At 42.2% G+C, this 26,030-nt stretch overlaps 1 protein-coding gene across 11 annotated transcripts in view; it reads right to left on the reverse strand.

Moving 5' to 3' along the window:
- The window catches only part of UNC80 (unc-80 homolog, NALCN channel complex subunit), a 168,882-nt gene that overhangs the window by 111,368 nt on the left and 31,484 nt on the right, over positions 1–26,030 (reverse strand). For all 11 annotated transcript variants that reach the window (XM_083702366.1, XM_083702367.1, XM_083702365.1 and 8 more), the window contains 9 exons: positions 21,865–22,126; positions 19,551–19,685; positions 18,523–18,739; positions 17,638–17,757; positions 16,558–16,826; positions 2,708–3,076; positions 2,427–2,558; positions 1,070–1,217; positions 326–474 (listed from right to left, as the gene is read on the reverse strand). In XM_083702366.1, the coding sequence (XP_083558492.1) occupies positions 326–474; positions 1,070–1,217; positions 2,427–2,558; positions 2,708–3,076; positions 16,558–16,826; positions 17,638–17,757; positions 18,523–18,739; positions 19,551–19,685; positions 21,865–22,126 (1,801 nt within the window). The remainder of the gene's footprint in view (positions 1–325; positions 475–1,069; positions 1,218–2,426; positions 2,559–2,707; positions 3,077–16,557; positions 16,827–17,637; positions 17,758–18,522; positions 18,740–19,550; positions 19,686–21,864; positions 22,127–26,030) is intronic.

Here is a 26,030-nt window from a genome sequence, read left to right on the forward strand (position 1 = left end):
ATTCAGGTAAATTAACAGTGATTGGATTAGAAACAAATGTGGATATTTTACATAAAGATTTTGAGAACTGCAGAGCAGATTCTGGAAGGCAACATGATTTTCCACTGAGAGAAGTGGCACAGCTCTAGTATACAGAGGATTTAAATTTGTGTTAATTGGAAATCTTTGTCAAAACTGGAGGCAAAAGAAGTGCACACAGTCAACATTTTCCTTATGGATGAACTCTGTCTGGTGCTCTCTCAGGTCAACAATAGTATCAATACCTAGGCCACTAAAACAGTATGGAGTGAAATTAATTGTGCTAGGGTTTCAGTGTTGTCCTTACCAGATTCTCGGGGCTATGAAGCTCATGTGTAGTAGAGGCACAGCGGGTGATAAGCGATTTGAACATGGCACTGACAATAATACCTTCCACACTTTGGGCAGTAGACTTGTTGTCCACTGTTGTGAAATTATTTCCAAAACCAGCCTTGTCTGCAAAACGCAAGCATTAAATAGTCAAGTTGAACTGTTCGGTTTTCACAAAAAAATGGCAAAATCTGAATCAATAATACTCTTGACATCTACAGCTCCTATGTTTTGTAGCAGTGTCATTTCTCTTAAGGAATCTTATGATAACAGCCTATATTTACTAAGGTTTTATTAAAGCTTTTCCATAATACAATAAGATAAAATAAGCTAATCTAAATAAAAACAAAAACACATATTCTTCTCTCAAAGGTAGCTCTTAACCCTTATCTCACTCAGAAAGCGGTGGACCCTCCCAGCTCTCACCTGGGAGCTTTCCTTTCTTCTCCCAGTCTCTCACCCTGTGAGATCTTCCCTTCCCTGCATCTCTCTCAGGGTCCTTCCACCACCCACCTACCAGTTTCATGCGTGTGCAATCTTTGGGCCTGGACAACAGTCCATAGCAGAGGACATCAAAGGGAAGGAAGGAAGGAAGGAAGGAAGGAAGGAAGGAAGGAAGGAAGGAAGGAAGGAGAGGACAGGGGAGAAAGATTTTTTTAAAAGGAAAAAAAGAAAAATAAAGTGTGGGGGGGAGGGCTTTCCAACAACAGCTTATACTTACTGTCAGTGACTGGCTCCATGCAGAAACCTAGCAAGGCATGTAAAAAATCCACCACATTGTTGAGTGAATCCTTGTTTACATAATCCCTCATGGTTTGCCGGAACTGCATCTTATCCAGCTTGTACAACTTTGTGAGGCAATTCTGAGCCTATGGAGGGAAGATCAGGCACTTAGGTTCTGGTGACAGCAACCATGTATTATTTGGAGAACAAAGAAAGAAACTGAGCCTGGAACAGCCCTGCGTCTCCTCTTCATTGGCCATGTGTACTAAATGAGAAGGCGTAAAAAATGCTCCCAGTGACAGAGCTTCAATGTGAAGGGACAAAAAAAAATTGATAACAGTTGGTCATGGGTTATCTATTACAACACATGACAGAAGAGATTAATGGACACACAGGGTTGTGATTTTCATAGGGGAGCCGTGCGTCACCCAGAGCATGCATTTCTGCCCTTCGTTCAACTCCCACACCAAACTTTGGTTCCCATGCAGTGCCAGCAAGGGGTACAGTCTTGGCAAGTCTTGCCCTATCGAGGATGCTGTGTCGTAGGGATTACTGGTTAATCTTGGATTCCATTTGGCCAACTCTTTCAGTTCTCCAAATGCTATTGGATCCAGTCTAGCCAGAACACGCAAATGCATGCACACGTACACACAGACTGAAAAATCAGAGCAGTTCAACCAAAGCTGACCATGATACAGTCCCATTAAGTGGGCATTGATGTAAATGGTTAAAAAAAATGGTTGCCCAACAGTACAACACGGGGGCAGCTGTTGTTTTGAATGGATGGTGGTCTTTTGTGCACAGAATTACACAGGAAGTACTGTGTGACCACTTCCTGCATCATATTTAAAGCATGTTTACCTGGTGTGGCAGAGGTGCCATGCTTTGAAGCTGTTATAAGCAAGAATGAATCAATTTATTTCGGTCACTGACCAGAGGGCAAATAAGCAAGAAAAATGGCAGGATGCCATTGGAACTCACAAATATTCAAGTGTGTTTGTATAAAAGTTTGTGTGCGGACTTTTTAGAATTTCCCTGGAATTATCCTAAAAGAGCTATACAGAAATGTGCTGGGGTGTGTTTTTAAATGTCTACATGTGGAAGCAAGATGGGGCAGATTAGGAGGGATTCCTCTATTTCTAGCTGGAGCATTCACACACAACACAATGCCCCTTACTCACTCCTGTCCTCTGGTGCTAAATCACAGGCTTCACAGTTAAGAATAATGAGTGCAGAAGTTCTTGCCTTCCGCATACAATTCCAGACCGAGATGAACGTTGTGAGCTGCTCAGACCAGGAACTCTACAAAATGGTTTAAGAAGCCTGCTTCCATCCATTGTTCTGCCATGGCATACCTGATGTCTCAGCCGGTCTCCAGAGAGCCCACGGTGACCTTCTCCACAGCCATATGCACAGCCCAGAGACTTCACAATTTTTATCAGCATTGTCAGGGCCAACCTGTGTGTGCTTGCTGGAGTGCTTTCCTCCTTAGCAACAGGGGAGAAGAGACAACAATATCCCATTTTATTGCATGAAGCAGATGTATATAACATTCCAGGTTGTTTTTGTGCTCCCAGACAATCCAATCTAAGACAATGAACGGTGGGTTAATCAGCCTCATATAACCAACATTTACCTTATCTTCCTTTTTATCATTCTTTTCATAAGGTCTTCCTCCACCTTCTCCTCCTCCGTCACCTCCTCCTCCATCTCCTCCACCACTTTCTCCTCCTCCTTCTTCTCCACCGCCATCTCCAGCTGCGCTGGCTGGGGCAACCCCAAATCCAGAGGTTGAACTATTCAGAACCCCCTTGAGTTGGAAGGAGGTCTCGCTTTGTCTCTTCTCACTGGGTTCATTCTCTTTGTTGTCACTTTTCCTTCTGATCTTCTCCACACAGGGCACCACACCAAGCTGAAGCAGGCATTCCACAATATTGAGGGCCACATCACAGATTCGGGAGCTGATGTCGTGATTCAGGACCAGGAAAACAGCCTTGAGAACCACCTTGGAGGATGAAAAGCAAGACGTTGCAAACAATTTTGTTCGTAAAGACAGCTTTCAAAATCCTGGCTGAGCTGGCAGCAAAGACAGATTTTGCCATGGGATTCACTGCGGGAACTTTTATGTGGTCATTTACAAAGCATGGTTGGTACGCCACTTCAAAGTGAGCTTGGTTGTGGCGTGATGTGCTGTGCACTGAGGTGTATGCCATTTATAGAAGCTTACCAAAGCAAGTCTCTGTCTTTACTCTTCAGCCAGAATTGATCTAGGTCATGTTTCTAACAGAGTTGCCTTTTAGCGAAACCATAATGAACTTGTCATAAGAGGTGAGAGAGTAATGCACCAGCCACAGCAGTTATTGAAAAAGTACTTTGGGATCAGAAACTGAGAGTGTTTCATGACTGGACAGTCATTAGTCTTTCACCTCACAGGTTCAATTTAGAGGGAGTTTCTGTCAAGTGCAAATTGCAGGGGTGAGGGACCTGATTCATAATGAGACCACAGTGGAAGTCAATGCACAGAAATGAACAGTCCTTCAAATTGCTATTTATATGTTTATTCTTATTTCTTATATCTATTCCTCGCAAAATAAATATTTATCCAAGAACTCCAAGTGGTTTACATATATTTAGAAAATTAAAAATGCAGACTTCCGGTGGAGCCACGGCCATTGAAAAGAAGTGCAAGATAGCCCTCCTGGGAATCTAGAGCAACACGGGGTGTTTTAGAAGTTTAGCAAAGGCTAGGCGGACCTCGGAACCTCAAGAGGATTATCTTGGGGGACGTGGCACCCGGCGGTGCCCGGTCGTGCTCTCCTGCTCCCCAGGTTTTGCTAATAAATCCAGAGATGGGATCAAGCTGCAGGCACGAAGGGGAGGCAGCACTAACCCCGTGCTGTGCAGTCTCAGGCTTCTAATGAAAGCGGCAAGCTTCCAAGAATAAAAAAAAGAACCTGGAACTATAATTGGGAAAGTTTATTTGACCATCGCATTAAAATTTAACTTATTAAGATTCGGAGCGTTGAGGGACGAAAAAAGGGAGTCCGTCCCCGCAGCTGGGAGAAGATGGCGTATGGCGGAAGGCTGCAGGAAGGAGCAAGGAAAGAAAGTATCTGCTGAGTGAGTGTTACTAAAAGACCTCGGTTACTTTGTTTAAAGTGCCGAGGCTGATTTTTTTTATAAGAAATAACTGTGTGGCAAGTGAAGTAGAGTGGAGGAGTCTCCCTTTTGGTTCTGGTCGGAGTTCAACCTGTCAGTGGCTTAAAATCCGAACTCGACACACTCCACCGTTTTCTGACGGAGAAGGTTTTGCCAGTTCTAGCGGGCAAAAATCAGCAAAGGCTTTGATTAGTGAACTATTGTGGAACTTTGGAAAAGTGTAAGACTTGGCTAAAGGCTTTCACTTGGTTTATCACAGTTTAGGGGAAGGGAGCTTTGTCGTTGGGACTTTTTTTAAAAAAAACCTCTGCTCTTCTATGGGAGGAGAGTGCCGGAAACTCTGTATTTAATTGCACTTGGAATTTGTGTCGGTTCTCTGGGCTATCTACTGACTTGAATTAAGCCAACAAGCGGCTGAAAAATAAGAAAAACCCCAACTGGATTACAAATATTTGGTCTCCTGGGATATCCACTGTTTTGGATTAAGCCCACTAGTGGCTGAAAAATAATAAACTTCAACTGGATTACAAATATCTTTTTATTTTCTTCCTTTCCTTTCTTTGAACACAGCATCGTGGCAGAGAAAGAAATTGAAAGTAACTTTGTTTAAGGACTTGGCGTTTATGCATTAGCTGCCACTGAGTGGAGTTGAGGGGAACTGTACCTAAGAGAAAAGTTAGAATGGATTTGCAACCCCTGGAGGAGGATAGTAAAATTGCATAGTAGAATTTAAAAATTGGTTATTGATTTTAACAGTAAAAAAGATTCTATGGCTGGGAAAAGGGGAACGGGCACCCCTGGGGAAAGACAGGAAAATGGGAAAGGATGGTAAGGAAATTAAAGATTATGACAGTTTAATAGTGGAAATAAGGAATTCAAACAAAATGAACAATATATGGAGAGAAAATATTGGAGGTTAAGGAGACTTTGGATAAGAAACTAGAGGGAGTAGTGAGGGAATTGACAAGTAAAGTAAAAGATCTTGCAGTTAGATCTAAGACACAGGAAGACTCAATGAGTCAAACATAGAAGGAATTGAAGGAGACAAAGAGGGAGACAGAACAGGTCAGAGGAGAGGTAACACAAGAAGTGATGTTGGATAATATGGCTCTTTTGGAGATGAGACAAAAACAATTGAACTTGAAATTTAGAGGAATCCCTGAGGAAGCAAATCAGAATATAAGGGCCAAAATAATTAGAGAATTACCAATTTGGATATATTTAAAAGACGAAGACATCGGATTTATAATTGGAAATGCATTTAGAATAAAAGTAAAGTCAGCAAAAGCAAAAGTGAAGAAATTACCAGGAGATGTCTTGGTCATGTTTAATTCAATGGATATGAGGAATGAAATTCTGAGATTGAATTATAATAGAAATGTATGTATTGAAGGGAAGAAAATTATCATATTTAAAGAGATTCCATCCAGATTTTTATGAATAATAATAATAATAATAATAATAATAATAAATTTTATTTATATCCCGCCCTCCCCAGCCGAAGCCAGGCTCAGGGCGGCTAACAACAATAAAACAGTACAAAAGTACAACAGAAACAACACTCTAAAATCATTCCTTATAAAATTAATTAAATTAATTAAAATTAATTAAATTAATTAAAATTAATTAAATTAATTAAAAGTAAAATAAAAAAGGGACATTTATAAACAACTGGTTGGATTGTTGAAGAAAAATGGGATACAGCATAGGTGGGAATTCCTGGAAGGAATTTCCTTCTATTCCAAAGACAAAAGGTTCAAATTAAGTAGCCTTCAAGAACTAGAGAAATTCTCCTGGAGATATGACAAAGAGTTGGGAAAAATAGAGAAAGCAAGACCAGGATGGGACCAGAGGGAGGAAGAAAAAAAGGAAGAAGAGAAGGAAGAAGAAAAAGAGGAGGAGGAGGAGGAGGAGGAGGAGGAGGAGGAGGAAGAAGAAGAAGAAGAAGAAGAAGAAGAAGAAGAAGAAGAAGAAGAGGATAATAACAAAGCTCCCCAAACTTAACTTAAATTTGACAAGAGACTTAAATAAATTGGATAATGGCTCTGAAAATAATATCATGGAACATGAATGGACTTAACAATAAAAATAAAAGGAATAAAACTGAACATTAAACAGAATTTAGAACAAAATTTGTTTGCAAGAAACACATGTTGCAAGGAAACATAAAAAGATTTTAAGTAACAAAAGGTTGGGGAGAGACTTTATAACCTCAGACATAAATAAAAAACAAAGGGTGGTATTGTACATAAAAGAGAAATACAATCCAAAATTAATTTACAAAGATGAGGTAGGGAGAGTGTTGATTGTACAAATCATGTTCCAAGGTGAAAAGCTGATCATTGCGGGAATTTATGCACCTATTGACAAGAAAGCTGACTTTTACCTAAAACTTAATGAAATACTATTAGAGATAGTACGGATCAGAGAGTGATGTTAATGGGAGACTTTAATGGAGTGGTTATGCCAGATTTAGACAGATCAGGGAAAAGATGAAATGTAAATGAAGGCAAACTACCGAAAATATTATTTGACATGGTAAATACTATGGGATGATTAATTGACATTTGGAGACTCAAAACCCCAAAAACAAAGTTCACGTTCTTTTCAGAACTAAATCAAAGTTCTGGCAGAATGGAATAACTTTGGATTTCTAAGGAGTTGGTTCCAAGAGTTTCAAAAACTGAGATCTCCCCAAGGAGCATAATTCACTATATATGGAACTAAAAGGGAAAGACCCCACATCTTTCAGATGGAGAATGAATGAAAGTTTATTCAACAATCAAAAGATAGTAGAAAAAGCAAATGAGGCAATTGCAGAATATTTTAAATGGAATTTAAATAAAGGAACTGCTATTGAAACAGTGTGGGATGCAAGCAAAGCACTGATGTGAGGTTTCTTGATTCAAAAGAACAGTTTTCGGAAAAGAGGAAAGGAAGAGAAGAAAGAAGAAATCCTGGCTCACCTCATGGAGAATGAGAGACTGCTAACAATAAAACTAAAGGATGAGTCAATAAAACAAAGTATTAAATTGTTGCAGACCCAGTTCTTCATGGTGGTAAACCAGGAAGTAGAGTGGAGAATAATGACAATGAGACAAATGAATTTTGAATCGGCCAAAAAAATTGGGAAACTCTTGGCATAGCAATTAAAGGTTAAACTAAAACAAAATACAATTTGTAAGATAACAGATGGGACAGTGGAAGAGCTTAAGGAAATTAGGAAAAATTTTCAGAAATTTTACATGGACTTGTATAAAAAAGAGAAGGAAGATGTTAAGAAAATAGAAAACTATATACAAAAGCATAAATTACAGCAGATTCCCATAGGAGAAAAAGAACAGCTAAGTCAGACAATAACAGAACAAGAAATTGAGAAGGCAATAAAAAGAATGAATATTGGAAAAGCCCCAGGCCCAGATGGCGTCTCGGCAAAATATTATAAGACATTAGCAGGTCAATTAACACCCGTGCTATGTGAAGTTATGAATAATATTCTGAAAGAAGGAAAGATCCCAAATACTTGGAAAGAAGCCTGCATTACCTTGATCCCAAAGAAAGACACAGATGGTTTGAACGTGAAAAGCTATAGGCCTATTTCGTTATTGAACAACAACTATAAGTTATTTGCGGATATACTGGCTGATAGACTAAAAATGGTGTTAAATGAAGTAATCCACAAAGATCAAGCCGGCTTGATCAAGACAGTTGAAGGATAATGTGAGAAATATAGTAGACATAATTGAATATTGGAGATGAGAAATGAAAAACAGGCGACGTTAATGTTTATTGATGCCGAAAAAGCGTTCAATAATGTTACAATGGCACTTTATGAAAGAAAATTTTAAAATGGGATTAGGAGAAATGTTTTTGAAAGGAATTGATGCTATATATTCAGAGCAAAAAGCCAAACTTATTATTAACAATAATTTATCAGACAATTTTGAGATCTCCAAAGGTACTAGGCAGGAGTGCCCTTTGTCACCCTTGCTGTTTATTACTGTTTTGGAAGTGTTGAATAAGAATTTGAGAGAAGTGTCAGAAATCAGAGGTATAAAGGTGGGAACAAAAGAGCACAAGGTGAAAGCCTTCGCCGACGATTTAGTCTTAACTGTTGAAGATCCAAAGAACAGTGTAAGAGAAGCTTTAGAGAGAATGGAGAACTTTGGAAAGGTATCAGGATTTAAACTTAACAAAAATAAAACCAAAATGTTAGCAAAGAATATGAATAAAGAAGAAATAGAGGAATTACAATGCAGGTCAGGAATTATGGTGGTTAAGAAAGTGAAATATCTTGGAATTTGGTTGACAATGAAAAATATTAATCTGTTCAAAGACAATCATGAAAACACATGGAAGGAGAAATTAAGAGGGGTTTAGATATTTGGAGCATTGAAATTGTCATTCCTGGGTAGAATTATCAGTGATAAAGATGAACGTTTTACCTAGAATGTTATTCCTATCCCAAACAATTCCAGTAATCAGAGGGACGGGGCAACTCAAAGATTGGCAAAAATCATTATCAAGATTCATCTGGCAAGGGAAAAAGCAGAGGATTAAAATGAAAATATTAATAGACAAAAAAGAAAGAGGCGGATTGCCTTGCCATACATTAATCTATATTATGAGGCATCCTGTCTAGTATGGTTGAAGGAATGGATAACACTGGAAAACACAGATCTCTTGGACTTAGAGGGTCACGATAATAGGTATGGGTGGCACTCGTACCTATGGTATTGTCAGGGAAGAGTTAGAAGTTTTCAGTTTCTCAGAGGGAGAAAGCATTCCCCAAGGGGGGAGGGAGAGCAGTGAATCTAATAGAAGGGAGCAAGAGGAACAACAGGGAGGGACCAGCTGTTCACAGGAAAGGCAAGGGTTCAGTTCTAGCTCAGATTGGGAGGAGGCGAGATACAGGCCAGCTCTAGCCAGGAGGGTAGGAAAAAGAGCGGGAAAGCGAAGGGAAGGGCGCCCTCGCCATTTTGAGGGTGGCTGGTCACGGAGAAGCAGAGCTCAGAAGGGATCTGAAAGAAGTGACTCTGAGGAATAATATTTAAGAACTGTTTATAAGATTGTTTTGTTAATACGCAATAAAAAGTTATAAAAGAACAAGAAGCGTTTGTGTGGTGATCTGAAGAGGACAACGACCAGGCCTGACAGAACACCTTCTGCTCTGCGCCTCTTCACTATAAGTAAGAAGGAGAAGCCAAAATGGAGGGAGCTGAGGCGCCAGTTGGGCAAGGAGAAACCCCAGCGCTCCAGCTAACATTACAGGTCTTATGGCAACAGAACTTGCAGTTGAAAAGTCAAGTCGACATACTATCAGCAGCACTGGGAGAACATAGAACCATGCTGCAAGCAACGTGGGGAGATAGAGTGAGTAAAACATTTACTTTACGTCCACGCAGCTTCAAGGGAGAAAGCTCTGAATACATGGCTTTCAAGACAGAAATTTCTTACATAATTGAGATAAAGGATAAAGAATTTCAATCTGAGCAAGAGAAGGTTGCTTATGTGATTAATTTCTTGGAAGGGAGGGCTAAGGACTGTGTTATACCCCTAATATCTCGAGGGATGCCGCCCTAGGAAATCTACAATTTTTTCTGCAGTATCTAGACGCAATGTTCTTAGACCCTGCGCATGAAGTAACCACAGCTAGGCAGCTGCTGAGAATGAGACAAGGAAAAGACACTGTGGGAGTTTATTGGTCCAATTTTAGTTTGCTGGTGCAGAAATTAAAATGAGATCTGAATTCCCCAACAGTTGCAGCCCTTTTTAGGGAAAGACTGAATAATGAGATTTTAGACCAATTGGCCCAAAGGCCAGAACCTAGTTCCTTGGACTCTCTGGTCCGAATGTGCCTGCAATTGAGCCTATGCATAGAACGGAGGGCTAGTGAAAAGAAGGAACAATGGAGACCGCGATGGCGGAAAACAATAACTAAAGTACAGAAAGCAGAATGGGCAACGTGCCAGGACGAGAGCGGCCAGAGCCCATGGAATTAGGAGCAGCCAGACCCCTCCCAGTTACTACCTCTTCCATGGTAAGAGGAAATGCAGGGAGAGGAAGAGACACGAGGCGTTGCTTTGTCTGTGGAAAACCAGGGCATCTGGCACGACAATGTTGCAATCGTAAAGGATGGGAGTCTATATCTGGAGCAGACATGGGAGAAGACAATTGCCCGAAGGAACTGCATCAGGGAAACGAATGTCCCCGGCTGGAAATGGGAGCTTGCAGCCGGGTGGAGAAGCAATAGAAGGCTCTCACGCTGAACCACCTATTCCAGGACTAACGGTGAAGGTGCAACTACAACTACCCAATGGACACAGGGTCCAGGTAGAGGCGCTGTTAGACTCAGGAGCATCAGCAGATTTCATAGACCAGAAATTGGTACAGGAACACAAAATCGCTTTGTTACCTTTGAATTTCCCACTGTGAGTGAAAACAATCGACGGCAGACCGCTACTTTCAGGAGAAGTGACTTAAGAGACTCCACCAATGAGAATGGATATGGGTAATCACTCAGAGACCAGGGCATTTCATGTGACCAAACTAGCTGGGCACCCGATGGTGCTGGGCATGAGTTGGCTCAATCGTCATAATCCGGTGATTGCCTGCCATCAAAGGTCTTTGGTTTTTGGTTTGATCTATTGTATGACACATTGTTTGGGGCAAAAGGAAAAAATCTCAGTGGAAGTAATGGGAACAGAGGTAGAAGGGAAGTTGATGAGGAATGAAAGTGAGATTCCGTCCTATGATTGCAAGATAGATCTAGTCCCTGGGGCACAGTTGCCACCAAGCAAGATATATGCCATGTCGGAAGTAGAATCTGCAGCATTGAGGGAGTTCCTGCAAAAGAATTTGCAGAGAGGTTTTATTAGAGAGTCCACGGCCTCTGGGGGTGCTCCCGTCTTTTTTGCCAAAAAGAAAGGAGAGGAAGGGGCACCGGGATTAGTATGTGACTTCAGAATCCTTAACAGCCAAATGAAGCCTCGTGTGTGCCCACTGCCACGTATATATGACCTCTTAGAGAGAGTAAGGTTAGCCAAAGTCTTTACCAAGCTTGATCTACGAGGAGCATATAATCTGATAAGGGTCAGAGAAGGGGATGAGTGGAAAACCAGTTTTTGTACTAAGTATGGTGCATTTGAATTTTTGGTAATGCCTTTTGGCTTGCAAAATGGCTCAGGGGTATTTCAAACCATCATCAATCACGTCTTAGCAAGTATACTGGATCAGTTCTGTGTCTCTTATTTAGATGACCTCTTAATATATAGTGAAAGTATGGAGGAACATGTAAAACATGTCACGCAGGTGTTAGAGAGATTGAGGACCAACAGGTTATATGTGAAGTTAGAAAAGTGTAAGTTCCACACACAAAAGGTGGAGTTCCTGGGATATTGCATTTCCCACGAAGGGGTGCACATGGACCCCAGTAAAGTTCAGGCAGTGGTGGAATGGGAGGCACCTAAAACTAAGAAAGATCTACAGAGGTTTTTAGGATTTGCTAATTTCTATCGTAAATTCATAGGTACCGTATTTTTCGCTCTATAACACGCACCTGACCATAACACGCACATTGTTTTTAGAGGAGGAAAACAAGGAAAAAAACATTCTGAATGAAACAGTGGATGTATCATTTTTGGGCTTCATGCTGTGGCCACAGACATGTGATCTGATGGTGAATTTGGGGTGACCCAATGCCCAAATCCTGAGAATTCCTGTGGATCCATGCTTTGTAACCACGTTTTTGGACCATTGCAGCACCAGGCAACAGTGGGTGCGTGATTTTTTTGGTGCAGGCTGTAGCCATGGACATGCTATGTGATCTGATGGTGAATTTGGGGTGACCCAATGCAAAGATCCTGAGGATCCATGTGGATCCATGCTTTTTAACCACGTTTTTGCACCATTGCAGCCCCAGACAACAGTGGGTGCATGATTTTGGGGGGGCAGGCTGTAGCCATGGACATGCTATGTGATCTGATGGTGAATTTGGGGTGACCCAATGCAAAGATCCTGAGGATCCATGTGGATCTATGCTTTGTAACCACATTTTAAGTGGGGAGCGAAGGAAAAACAAAGAAGGGACATTAGAGGGGTGTGCAGAGAAGCAGCTGGCTAAGAATGCAGGAGAGGGATTTAACGGGTTGGAGGAAAGAAAGGCAAAAGTTTTCCCCCACCCAAGCCATCCCTCCCTCCCTCCCTCCCTCCCTCCCTCTCTCCCTCCCCCCCTCTCTCTCCCTCCCCCTCCCCCTCTCTCCCTTCCCCCCTCTCTCTCCCTCTCCCCCAGCAGCACCGGAGCTTGCCTGGAGGGGAGGGGCTTTCCCTGCTCTTTGTTCCGTTTCAGCAAACACAGCAACGAAACAGAGGAGGGTGGGCAGTAAGACCCTGAGGCAGAATGCAGGAAAGCAGCCGCTTCCTCTTTTCAGTTTTCCCTTCTCCGTGAAGCGCCGCAATTTGATTTTTGCCTGGCGATTTGATTTTTGCCTGATTTTTCGGCTCCAGGGACCACACATTCGCTCTATAACACGCACAGACATTTCCCCTTCCTTTTTAGGAGAAAAAATCTGCGTGTTATAGAGGGGAAAATACGGTAATTACTCCAAAACCACAACGCCACTGACTGATTGTCTAAGAGGCAAGGGGCCATTCAGATGGTCTGAGGAAGCACAGAAGGCCTTTGATAAATTAAAGGTGGTGTTTGCTTCAGAAAAATATCTTATGTACCTAGATCCAAGTAAACGTATAAAGGTAGAAACTGACGCTTCTGATAGGGTTATTGGGGCCATTCTGCTGCAACAGGACAAGGAAGGGGACTGGAGACCCTGTGCCTTCTACTCTAGAAAATTAAATCAATCAGAACAAAACTACACCATATTTGATAAGGAACTTTTAGCTGTGCATGCTGCCTTTAAAGTGTGGAGACATTTTTTGGAAGGGGCGTCACATCAGGTGGTGGTACAAACAGACCATAAGAATTTAGAGTATTGGAGAACTGCTAGACAGCTAAATCAAAGGCAAATTAGGTGGGTGGAGTTTTTTGCTGGGTTTAATTTTAGGATTGAGTACATACCTGGGCATCAAAACGTTCGTGCAGACGCACTATCGCGCAAACCTGAGTATATGGAAGGGGAAGCACCTCCCAAGTTGCGAGAAATGCTGTGGGGTGTGCAGCCATAGTAGTGGATGGCAGGGAATTCCAGCGATTGACAGTAACATATGAGTTTGCACAAAAGAAAATGGAGGAACTGAGAAAAGGTAGAGGGGAAGAGGAAGCTTTCAAGGAAAAAGGTGGATTGTTGTACAGGAGAGGGGTGCTGTATGTACCTGCAGGTGAATTAAGAGGTAAAGTGTTGAGGCAACACCATGATAACCCGACTGCAGGACATTTTGGTACAGAAAAGACCCTGTATCAGATCACATGGCAGTTCTGGTGGCCAAAGTTGAGGGAGGAGGTAACACAATATGTAAAAGGTTGTGAAGTATGTCAACGAGCCAAGGCACCCAGAGCAGCTCCCGCATGGTTGTTGCAACCTATGCCCACGCCGGGAAGGCCTTGGGATGTGGTGTCTATGGATTTTATAACTGATTTACCGTCATCGCATAGGCAAACAGTGATCTTTGTGGTGGTTGACATGCTAACCAAGATGGCACATTTCATACCATGTGCCAAAATTCCAGCTGCACAGGAAACTGCAAAAATGTTTTTAGATAATATTTTTAGGTTGCATGGTATGCCATCACAAATCATTTCAGATAGAGGGGCCCAATTTAGATCACAATTTTGGAGGAGGTTAATGCAGTTACTAGATGTGGAGCTAAGCCTCACGTCAGTGAGACACCTGCAAACCAATGGGGAAGCTGAAAGAACGAATGCAACACTACAACAATATCTGAGGTGTTATGCTGGTTATCAGCAGAGCGGGTGGTTAGAGAAGTTGAGTCTAGCAGAGTTTGCGTATAATAATGCAATGCATGTGTCTACGGGCAGAGCCCCATTTGTGGCAAACTATGGCTTGCACCCAAGGGCATTCCCAGGTCAAGAGGAGCAGTTAGAGGTACCAGCAGCAGAACAAATGATAGAGGAGTTGAGGTGCATTCATGAGATATTGAAAGAGGATTTGGAAGAAGCTAAAGAGGCTTACAAGAGAGCTGCAGACAGGCACAGGCGAGTTGGGGAAGAAATCCAAGTAGGGAGCTGGGTATGGCTGTCTACCAAGGGACTACCAATACGAGGGAGGTGTAAAAAGCTAGAACCAAGGAGATTGGGACCTTTCCAAGTAAAGGCTCAAATTAACCCAGTCACTTTCAAGCTTCAATTGCCTGAAAATATGAGAATACACCCTGTATTTCATAGATCTTTATTGTCAGTGTTTGTACCAGCGCATAAGTATCAAATTTCAAGGGAACCACCTCCTTTCCCCACCATGATGGGGGAAGAGGAGACCGAAGTGGAAGAGATATTAGACTCGAGAATAAGTAGGAGGAAATTACAGTATTTGGTTGCATGGAAAGGGTTAGATGAGTCTGAGAACTCATGGGAACCAGCAGAAAAAATTAACGTTTCAGAATTGCAGAGAGAATTTCATAGAAAATATCCCTACAAGCCAAAACCCCATAACTGGCATCTTCAAGAAATTTTTGAAGAGACAGATAGCGAGGAAGAAGAGTTCATAGGGTTCGGTCCTTCAGAAACAAAGGAGAGTGAGGAGGAGGAAGGGGAGTTTAGGGGAGGGGGTGATGTCAGGGAAGAGTTAGAAATTTTCAGTTTATCAGAGGGAGAAAGCATTCCCCAAGGGGGGGAGGGGAGCAGTGAATTTAATAGAAGGGAGCAAGAGGAACAACAGGGAGGGACCGGCTGTTCACAGGAAAGGCAAGGGTTAAGTTCTAGCTCAGATTCGGAGGCCTGACAGGTATGACAAAGGCCTGACAGGTAAGACAAAGTAAAAGTACATAAAGGGTTTTTAAATCAAGTGATTAGAAGGTCAATTTATGAAGTGTGGGAAAGGAATAAAAACCTACTGGAAAGGAAAACTCCATGGTGGGGCACACCGATAGAGGTATTGACGGTTAAAAAGGTGAATATGGAGGGGAGGTGAGCAACGTATGAGGAAATTATCAGATGAACGGAACAAGGATTAAAGCTTAAACCATATGACCAAATCAAAGGTATGTTAACAGGCTGGTTGCAATACCATCAGGTAAATGACATAATGAGTGAGGATAAAAGGAAAGTCAGATTTGAGGGTAAAAAATCAAGATTCCAAATTAATAGAAAGCAGAGGTAGAACACTATCCAGAATGTATGATTTGTTGCTAGAATGGTTTATGAAAGATGAGGAAGTGAAAGAAGCTATGATAAAATGGGCTATAGATTTTGGGCATAAGATTGAATTGTATGCATGCATAAAATTATGGAATGAAGGTATTAAATTTATGGCATGTACGGTTCTGAAAGGAAAGGAAAATTGCCTTGCAAAAATGTGTATACAGTGGTACTTCGGGTTAAGTACTTAATTCATTCCGGAGGTCCGTTTTTAACCCAAAACTGTTCTTAACTTGAAGCACCACTTCAACTAATGGGGGCCTCCCGCTGCTGCCGCGCCGCCAGAGCACGATTTCTGTTCTCATCCTGAAGCAAAGTTCTTAACCTGAAGCACTATTTCTGGCTTAGCGGAGTCTGTAACCTGAAGCGTATGTAACCTGAGGTACCACTGTACAATCATATAAAGTGAAGAAATTTTGGGAGTTGATTTAGAATAAACTTAAGAAAATATTAAAGTATACCTTCCCCAAAAAGCCAGAAGCTTTTTTGCTTGGCCTGATGGGAAAGGATATTAAGATCAAAGATCAATAATTATTCATGTATGCCACAGCTGCTGCAAGGACTTTGTTGGCCCAAAACTGGAAATCGCAAGAAGTTCCTACCATTGCGCAGTGGCAGTCGAAGATGACGGACTATGCGGAGCTAGCCAAACTGACCGGAAGGATTTGGGAACAGGACGATCGGAGATTCCAGGACAATTGGAATAAATTTATTGAATATTTAAAGGACAGTTGTAAAAACTTAAAAACACTAGCAGGACTGAAGTAACTCCTACAATGTAGATAAGATATGAAAAGATAAAATACGAGAGTGGATAAAGGATACCATCTGAAGGGAGGGAGGGAAATCACAAGCTCGGCAGAGCAAAAAGGTGTATATGTTGTTTAAAGTACGATAAGAAAGAATATGTAAAGAAAATAATAAAAATGTATGGGGTGGGTGGGAAGAAAATAAAAAATGCAGTCGCTAATGTCAGAATGAGTATTGCCATAAATATTTACCGAAAGATCTAGCATGCCATTCTTGTGGACAAAGTTGCTGGTCCCGTCGATGTGGTCTGTATCCTCCAGGCAGCTATAGTTGATGCAGGAATCTGTCAAACTCCGAGGGAGATTGGCACAAGCCAGGGGCTCATGGGGCATCTCTGGGATGGGCACCTGGTTACAGAGCTTGCGCATGTGCTCACTGAAGAAGTCTGCATACCCCACATTGAAAGAGGCCAGAGTGGTGTTGAATGTTGCCACTGTGATGGTGGAAATTTGGGAACGTACTAGGCAGAAGTACAACAGATAATGTTAGCTTCACAAGGGGGATAATGTATTTATATTATGTCTTTTGTTTTCCCCCCATAAAATTTATTCATCACTTGGTTGAAAAAAACCCTATAACCCTCAAACCTTACAAAAGATAAAACAATAAAATCAATATTTTTTTACAACCTTACTTTAAAACATACAAAAGTTAAAATGCCAAAACAGAATTACCTCAGCTTTCTAAGCATCTGGGTAGGCCTGTCAAAACAGGAATGTTTTTAGCAGGCTCCGAAAAGGGTACGGTGAAGGCTCTTGTTTGCTCTCAATAGGCAGGGAGTTCCAAAATGCAGGCACTGCCACACTGAACAATTGAGTTCCAAATGTGGAACAGGTATCATGTGGCACTTGCAGTAGTGCCAGTTCCTCCAATCAAAGTGGTCTAGTGAGTGCATGCAGGGTAGGGTGATCTTGTAGGTAAACTGATCCAAAGTTCTTAAGGGCTTTAATAGTAATATTTAGTAATAGTAATACCTTGAACTTCGCCCACCAACAAATTGGCAGCCAATGCAGATCTCTGGCCACAGGTGTTATGTGCTGATAAGGTGTCACTTCTGTCAGCAATCATGCTGCAGAATTCTGCACTAACTGCAGCTTCTGGATCAACTTGCACCCTGGGGAGGTCACTTCGGTGCTGCTAACACAGGTGTTTGACTTCACCCATGAGGTGCACTCCATTGTCTTGATGCACGCGCACAGATGCACGCTGACAACAGGTATAATATTTAATTATATTATTGGAATAGAATCTCTCTTGGAATAGAATCTCACCATGGCTGTTGGAGTGGTCTGGCAGGTCAGTAACCAGGGTATGATGGGAATGGGAATGCCTAGCACTCAAGCCCTCCATCTCTGTAGCTGTATCGGAACTACCTCGCCTGGTAAACCTCCCTAGAGCATGGGAAAGAAGCACACAGTTATGCTTATACTGCAATGTTATTAATGAGGATGCTTTGCAAAATGATCATGTTTGCAAGTTGCAGCGATCAAGCCACATTTGGGTCTGTTGGCTGAAAATAGATGGGATAGAAATGCACCAAGCAAACGTTTTCTGGGGACTGAACACAGTGAATGGGTGATATAAAAGCTGCAGGATTTGGACTGTGAAGACAGGATCAATGAGCATGTCTGGAAATGTTTGTTGAAATCATTAAATATTTAAACATAGTTATTCATATTAACATAGTTATTAAGCCCAGACAAAGAAGAGAAGAAGAGTTTGGATTTGATATCCCGCCTTTCACTCCCCTTCAGGAGTCTCAAAGCGGCTAACATTCTCCTTTCCCTTCCTCCCCCACAACAAACACTCTGTGAGGTGAGTGGGGCTGAGAGACTTCAAAGAAGTGTGACTAGCCCAAGGTCACCCAGCAGCTGCATGTGGAGGAGCGGAGACTCGAACCCGGTTCCCCAGATTACAAGACTACTGCTCTTAACCACTACACCACACTGGCTCTCAAGAGAAATGGCAAACAAGAGAAATGTGTGGTTCAGCTATAAAGCTGGCACAAATTTCACTGCAATTTCTAAAATATTAAATTAGATTAGATTGCTAAGTCATAATCAAACAGTATCCTGTGGTCCGTAAAAGCAATGGGACATTCTAGTGCATTCAGGGTCTGGAGAGCTCTCTACTCTGAAGGCCATGTTCTCATTCACCTAGGATGGTCGTTTGCCACCCTCCTCTCTCAATGCCACGCCTGTCTTCTCCAATCCCCGAGAAGCTGCCAAAAGAGAAGGTGCTCCGAGTAGGTGACACGTCTAAATGGTCTTCGTGGAGTAAGAAGGGCACCCCCATCCTTCGCTGCCGCTTTTTCCCTGTGTGGTGGTAAGGAATGGAGCCCTTGCGCTCGCGATCTTCTTTGCGGCTCTTGAACTGCAGGAAGAAGACAGAAAGAAATCTTAGCAGCAGAACTCATAAGACACAGGTGGGGAACCTCAGGTTCCAGTACCTGAATCATAGAATCAAAGAATGGTAGAGTCGATGGGACCACAAGGGTCATCTAGTCCAACCCCCGGCAACGCAGGAATCTTTTGGCCAACGTGAGGTTTGAACCCACAATCCTGAGATTAAGAGCCTCATAACCCTACCAACTGAGCTATCCCAGGTGAAGAATGTGTCTCCCTCTGAGGCCACTTTGTCTTTCTAGACTCCCAATCTGCACACCTGCTTAAGTTTCTTTGTGTGTTTGGAATGTGTCCTTGAACCTCTTGCTTGCCTGGCTGGCAGATAAAGAGGGGTGTGAAGGAGTGTGTAGTTATTAGCCTACTGCACAAAGGTATCATTTAGATTCATCACTCTTTTTTTCTTTTTTGGGGATTTGATATCCCGCTACCTGAAGGAGTCTCAAAGCAGCTAACATTCTCCTTTCCCTTCCTCCCCCACAACAAACACTCTGTGAGGTGAGTGGGGCTGAGAGACTTCAGAGAAGTGTGACTGGCCCAAGGTCACCCAGCAGCTGCATATGGAGGAGCGGGGAAGCGAACCCGGTTCACCAGATTACAAGTCCACTGCTCTTAACCACTACACCAAACTGGCTCTCTGCCTGAATTTTCCTAGTTAGATCGCTTTAGTTCAGTGAGGGTCGGCCTTCATGTAGTTTATGCAGTCCACACCTTTAGCAAATAACAGCATTAAGTTTAAGGGAAGAGATCCAATATTTTAATTTAAGGTGTGATTCATTTACCTTCTTAAAAATATTCATTCCCAAATCAGAGGAGAGGTCTGGAACAGCTGGCCTGCGCAGGTTGGTTAGCGACACTTTAGCAAAAGCTTCAGTGCTTAACGATTTTTCCTCCTCATTGCATTTCATTGTGAGATCCTATACGTCCGCAGAGAGACAAGAAACATACTACCATGTATAGGAAGACTGGATAAACAGCCAAATAACATAATATAAACATAATAATCTCTTATTATGTTGTAACATACTCCCCATTCCTTAGTTCCAAGGTTAGCACAATTGGTGTTTTCATTCCTTTGGGTGAGAACACTGGAGGCTTCTGGTGTGTAAGCATAGTGTACGTTAGCACACATTTCTACAACAGGCAGCAGATCTGCTGACCATCAATCAGATTCCCAAAAGCCAACAAAGTTGCGGTCCAGTTTAACTCGCAACAATGACTAAAAAAGGGAAAGTGACTCCATTCTATTTCTTCTTCTCAAATGCCAACTGATATTATATTTGAAAAGCTGGAGAATATTTCCCAACAGCCAACTGACAGATTTATGCTATATTATTCTTTTTTCTTCAGCCATAGAAAAGCTTCAGTGTCTACTTGTGGCTACCAAAAGAGCCACTAGGGGGAGGGGAAATGTCTGCAAAAGCCTGCAGAAAAAAGCAGGGAAAATAGGCAGATCCCCCATCTTTCATCCAAACCTGCTATAGCCTAGATCAGGGCCGTCTTTAGCAGATGTGACGCGGGGGTGCTCAGCGCCCCCAAATTACCACAGATAGTGGGGGAGGGGCAAAGCTGCGCACTGCCAGCCATTGGGGGGGGGAGAACTCTCCCCCATACCGCTGCAAGATCACTCTCCTTCCGCAGAGGCTTGGGAGGCAAGCTGCACACCCTCCAGCCATATGGTTGGTGGAGTGCAACTGGCGGGCGCAGCTCCCCCACTCGCTGGGGTGCCCCTGAGAGGCCGGCACCCTGGCACAACGCACCACTAAGCCCTATGGGAAAAACGGCTTTCCACTAGGTTAAGCCAGGTACACTTCCCTCATGCTGGCAGGGAATGTCCCGGGTAGCAGATGGCAGCACTCAGCTGCAAACGCTTAATCTCTTTGCTTAGTTTACTTCCTCCCCCAAAATAAGAAATTCAGAGGTAGAGGGAAGCTGTGTAGGGTCTGTCCTGAAATAATTGCTGTGGGTGGGATAGCATTGACCAAGAGTAAATGCCCAATCCCTTTTTCTGCCTCTTGTTTTGGGAGCAATGGGAGGCTGATCTGCTAAGGCAGCTTTGAAAGAGTAAAGGAAAGGGATCGGTTTTTATTCCGTTGCCCCCTTCAGTCAATCCCACCCCAAGGAACCTTTGCATGCTCCAATTTGCTGTAAATATCAGCTACCCACAGCCCTTATTCACTGTCATGGCACTAGTGTGGAGTTTGCATAGTTCGGTGTCTAAGAGACTGTCTCTCAGTTCCATATTGGGGAAATAACATTTATTGGCCAGATCACACAGATAATGCATGCAACATATTTTTGTACATTCTAGAAATACTGCATGTGTAGTAAATATTACAGTTACACATACTTTTCACTACTTCTTTAAGTCTCTTCACTGTGTAATTGTTACTAATTAATGTACCCTGACAGGTCTGCAACTATTCAAACATACTTCATTGCAATTCTAATCTCATGTTTGGTTCTATACGTTCCTCTTTGAACACAGTAATAGTGGTGAGTCAAGATATTTTATATCTGCTGCTTATAATACTAACTGGGTGCCTCTTTCCGTATCAGCTGCCAGTGCATTAACATCTTCTGCTGAAACCATCCTTCATTATACCTTTATCAGAGGTACACTATATGAAAACAAGGGAAAGGGCCTTTTTGGGGGTGGTACCCCAATTATGGAATGCTCTCCTTAAAAAGGCTTGCCCGGTATCCCCCAGTGCAATGTTTTGGGAACCAGGCAAAAATATTTTTGTTCACTCAGTAATTTGAATGCTGTGTATGTTTCAAAAATTGAGCGGTTTTTAATGATTTTTTTTTTTACTGTTGTTACTGTTGTATTTTATTGTGCACTGCACTGAAATTGTCAATAGAACAGTGTAAAATATTTTAAATAAATAAATCCTAAAAATCAAAGGAATATTTTGTTTATTTCCAAATGAACAAAAGAGCAGCAACCTAGAAAGACAGCTAAATTATATGTGTACTTCTTCCCTGGTTGGTCTGAAATTCCGGCCAGGTTTCTGACAGGCCATAAGACCTAAAACTATGAACATGTTAGCCACACCACCCCCAAACCTTTGTGGGCTGTCCCGTTGTCCTTACCTGTGTTTTGTGAGTGTTCACCAGTGATGGAGCTGCTGCAACCATGGAACTGCTGCGAGGCCTGGGCAACGGTGGGACCTCTGGCTCAGGAGATTTCTCAGGCCTTTCCTCCAGCATATGCCGCAGCCTCTGGAGGTAATACATCAGGGACCACTGAGTGCCTTCCTCGGACCAGTGCGGCTGAAGTAGGCAGCGTAATACAGCCACGTCAAAATAGGTAGCATACCGAGACTTTTGGCATGGTGGGATGACCAAAGACACCCTGTCACAAATGATAAAGAAACAAATGCTTTGAACTATAGAAGCAGCCAGACCCCTAAGGGCTCCCAAGTACATCTTATTACAGGACAAGTCAAAGAACAAACTGCTTACTTCAGTCTGGAGAAAGCTGCTTAAGTTAATAGCAGAAGGTATTAAATTCTAACCAGAAAAGCTTAACTCTGCAATCTAAACATATAATTCATATAAGGAAAATGGCACAAACTATTCAGTATTCAAGCTCTCTTGAAATATAGCTTTTCTATCAAAGCTTAAGGTCAAGGAGAAGAATAAAGAATGTGACTAATTGTGATTCCAAGGAAGGTTTATTATTATTATTATTATTATTATTATTATTATTATTATTATTATATATTTATACCCTGCTTACAGATTATAATATGTACTACTATGAACCACCTGCATTTGCATCACTGCCAATCAACCCTAAGCACCCTCTCCTATGGAAATCTGACCAGACACCCACATATTAACCGTGTGATTAATTAATAAGTCACACCAGTTAATTGATTAGTGCTTCTAGCCCAGCTTTTGTGAACCCTAGATGTTGCGCTTCCAGTGAATTTTCCACAAGTGCTGAGCCCTTTCAAGAGCACTTGCCTGCCTGTTCTAAAGAGGGTCCCCAGATTGCTGCCAGAGTCATCTCCCTTTTCCCCAGCGTCTATTGCAGCTGAGATTGTACACCAATGCCAAAGGCCACACCAGGGCCAGCCCTGACATTTTTTTTTTTTATATATATATATAATTTTTTATTGATTTTTTTCAACACAAATTTAAAAACAAAACAAGACACCATACATAAACAAACAAAACATATAAACATGTATAATTTCAAACCTCATTTTCATAAACCTTACTTCCCAGACTTCCCCTTACCTCCCCTTTTCTGCATCCCTATTTTGAGATTTTTTTCAACAACTCCTCACACCAATTGTCTAATTACTTATTCTCTTTTTTTAGCTTCTTCTCATACTTAATCAATTGTAGCTATAATTCAATATTTTCTTTTCCCTTGACATTTTAGCACTCTTCAATTTTACAACAGTTCTTAAGATATACTTTAAATTTCTTCCAATCTTCTTCCACCGTCTCTTTTTCTTGGTCACGGATTCTGCCAGTCATCTCCACAAGTCCCATATAGTCAATCACCTTCGTCTGCCATTCTTCCAATGTGGGTAGTTCTTGTGTCTTCCAATACTTTGCTAAAAGAATCCTTGCTGCTGTGGTGGCATACATAAAAAACGTCCTGTCCTTCTTAGGCACCAGTTGGCTGACTATGCCCAGGAGAAATGCCTCTGGTTTCTTATGAAAAGTACATTTAAGCACCTTCTTAATTTCGTTATAAATCATTTCCCAGAAGGCCTTAATCCTCGGCCAGCCCTGACATTTTGGCACCTGAGGTGAACCACAAAATGGTGTCGCCCCACCCATCAGGGATTTAGGGGCGAGTGAAGACCTACATCAGGAACAAGGGTGTGTGTGAAGAACTACTTTGGGGGCGGGGGGGCGGGGCAGTGCAGCGGTGGCAGCAGTAGGCAATGCATTCCTTAGAGGCCAAATTTGCTGCCACTGTGGATCCTGACACCTGAGGTGGCTGCCTCACCTTGCCCCATAGTAGAAGTAGCTACACCTTCTGTTGGCTGGGACTGTTATGGAAGAGGATAAACTGCTGTCCTTTTTATGGAATGAAGATAAAAAATCAGGATTTAGTGAGAAAAAATCTAAATATCAAACAGAAATTTTGGAAGGGAAAACAAAACTTCTGTCGAAGATGTATAATGTTTTACTGGAATGGGATACCAAAGACGAGGAAATTAAGGAGGTGATGGTAAAGTGGGCAATTGACCTGGGTTATAATATAGATTTTGATAAATGGACAAATTTATGGAATAAGGGAATGAAATTTACGGCATGTTCCACTTTAAGGGAGAACCTAGAAAAAATGATGTATATGTGGTATATTACCCCAGTTAAATTAGTAAAAATGTATAAAATGGGAAATAAGGCTTGTTGGAAATGTAAAAGTAAAGATGGAGACCTATATCATATGTGGTGGACACGCGAGAAAATGAAAAGATTCTGGGAATTAATATACAATGAATTAAAGAAAATCTTCAGGTTGTTGTTGTTGTTTAGTCGTTTAGTCGTGTCCGACTCTTCGTGACCCCATGGACCAGAGAACGCCAGGCACCTCTGTCCTCCACTGCCTCCCGCAGTTTGGTCAAACTCATGCTGGTAACCTCGAAAACACTATCCAACCATCTCGTCCTCTGTCGCCCCCTTCTCCTTGTGCCCTCCATCTTTCCCAACAGCAGGGTCTTTTCCAGGGAGTCTTCTCTTCTCATGAGGTGGCCAAAGTACTGGAGCCTCAGCTTCACGATCTGTCCTTCCAGTGAGCACTCAGGGCTGATTTCCTTCAGAATGGAGAGGTTTGATCTTCTTGCAGTCCATGGGACTCTCAAGAGTCTCCTCCAGCACCATAATTCAAAAGCATCAGTTCTTCGGCGATCAGCCTTTTTTATGATCCAGCTCTCACTTCCATACATCATTACTGGGAAAACCATAGCTTTAACTATACAAACCTTTGTTGGCAAGGTGATGTCTCTACTTCTCAAGATGCTCTCTAGGCCTGTCATTGCCCTTCTCCCAAGAAGCAGGTGTCTTTTAATTTCGTGGCTGCTGTCACCATCTGCAGTGATCATGGAGCCTAAGAAAGTAAAATCTCTCACTGCCTCCATTTCTTCCCCTTCTATTTGCCAGGAGGTGATGGGACCAGTGGCCATGAACTTCGTTTTTTTGATGTTGAGCTTCAGACCATATTTTGCGCTCTCCTCTTTCACCCTCAATAAAAGGTTCTTTAATTCCTCCTCACTTTCTGCCATCAAGGTTGTGTCATCTGCATATCTGAGGTTGTTGATATTTCTTCTGGCAATCTTAATTCCGGCTAGGGATTCATCCAGCCCAGCCTTTCACACGATGAATTCTGCATATAAGTTAAATAAGCAGGGAGACAAAATACAGCCTTGTCGTACTCCTTTCCCAATTTTGAACCAATCAGTTGTTCCATATCCAGTTCTAACTGTAGCTTCTTGTCCCACATAGAGATTTCTCAGGAGACAGATGAGGTGATCAGGCACTCCCATTTCTTTAAGAACTTGCCATAGTTTGCAGTGGTCGACACAGTCAAAGGCTTTTGCATAGTCAATGAAGCAGAAGTAGATGTCTTTCTGGAACTCTCTAGCTTTCTCAATAATCCAGCGCATGTTTGCAATTTGGTCTCTGGTTCCTCTGCCTCTTCTAAATCCAGCTTGCACTTCTGGGAGTTCTCGGTCCACATACTGCTTGAGCCTTCCTTGTAGAATTTTAAGCATAACCTTGCTAGCGTGTGAAATGAGTGCAATTGTGCGGTAGTAGGAGCATTCTTTGGCGCTGCCCTTCTTTGGGATTGGGATGTAGACTGATCTTCTCCAATCTTCTGGCCACTGCTGAGTTTTCCAAACTTGCTGGCATATTGAGTGTAGCACCTTAACAGCATCATCTTTTAAAATTTTAAATAGTTCAGCTGGAATACCATCACTTCCACTGGCCTTGTTATTTGCAGTGCTTTCTAAGGCCCATTTGACTTCACTTTCCAGGATGTCTGGCTCAAGGTCATCAACCACACTACCTGGGGTATACGAGACATCCATTTCTTTCTGGTATAATTCCTCTGTGTATTCTTGCCACCTCTTCTTGATGTCTTCTGCTTCTGTTAGGTCCTTTCCACTTTTGTCCTTTATTATGGAAATCTTTGTACGAAATGTTCCTTTCATATCTCCAATTTTCTTGAACAGATCTCTAGCTCTTCCCATTCTATTGCTTTCCTCTATTTCTTTGCATTGCTCGTT

This window comes from Podarcis gaigeae (genome assembly GCF_964106915.1).
Source record: "Podarcis gaigeae genome assembly, chromosome: 1".
NCBI classification, from domain to species: domain Eukaryota; kingdom Metazoa; phylum Chordata; class Lepidosauria; order Squamata; family Lacertidae; genus Podarcis; species Podarcis gaigeae.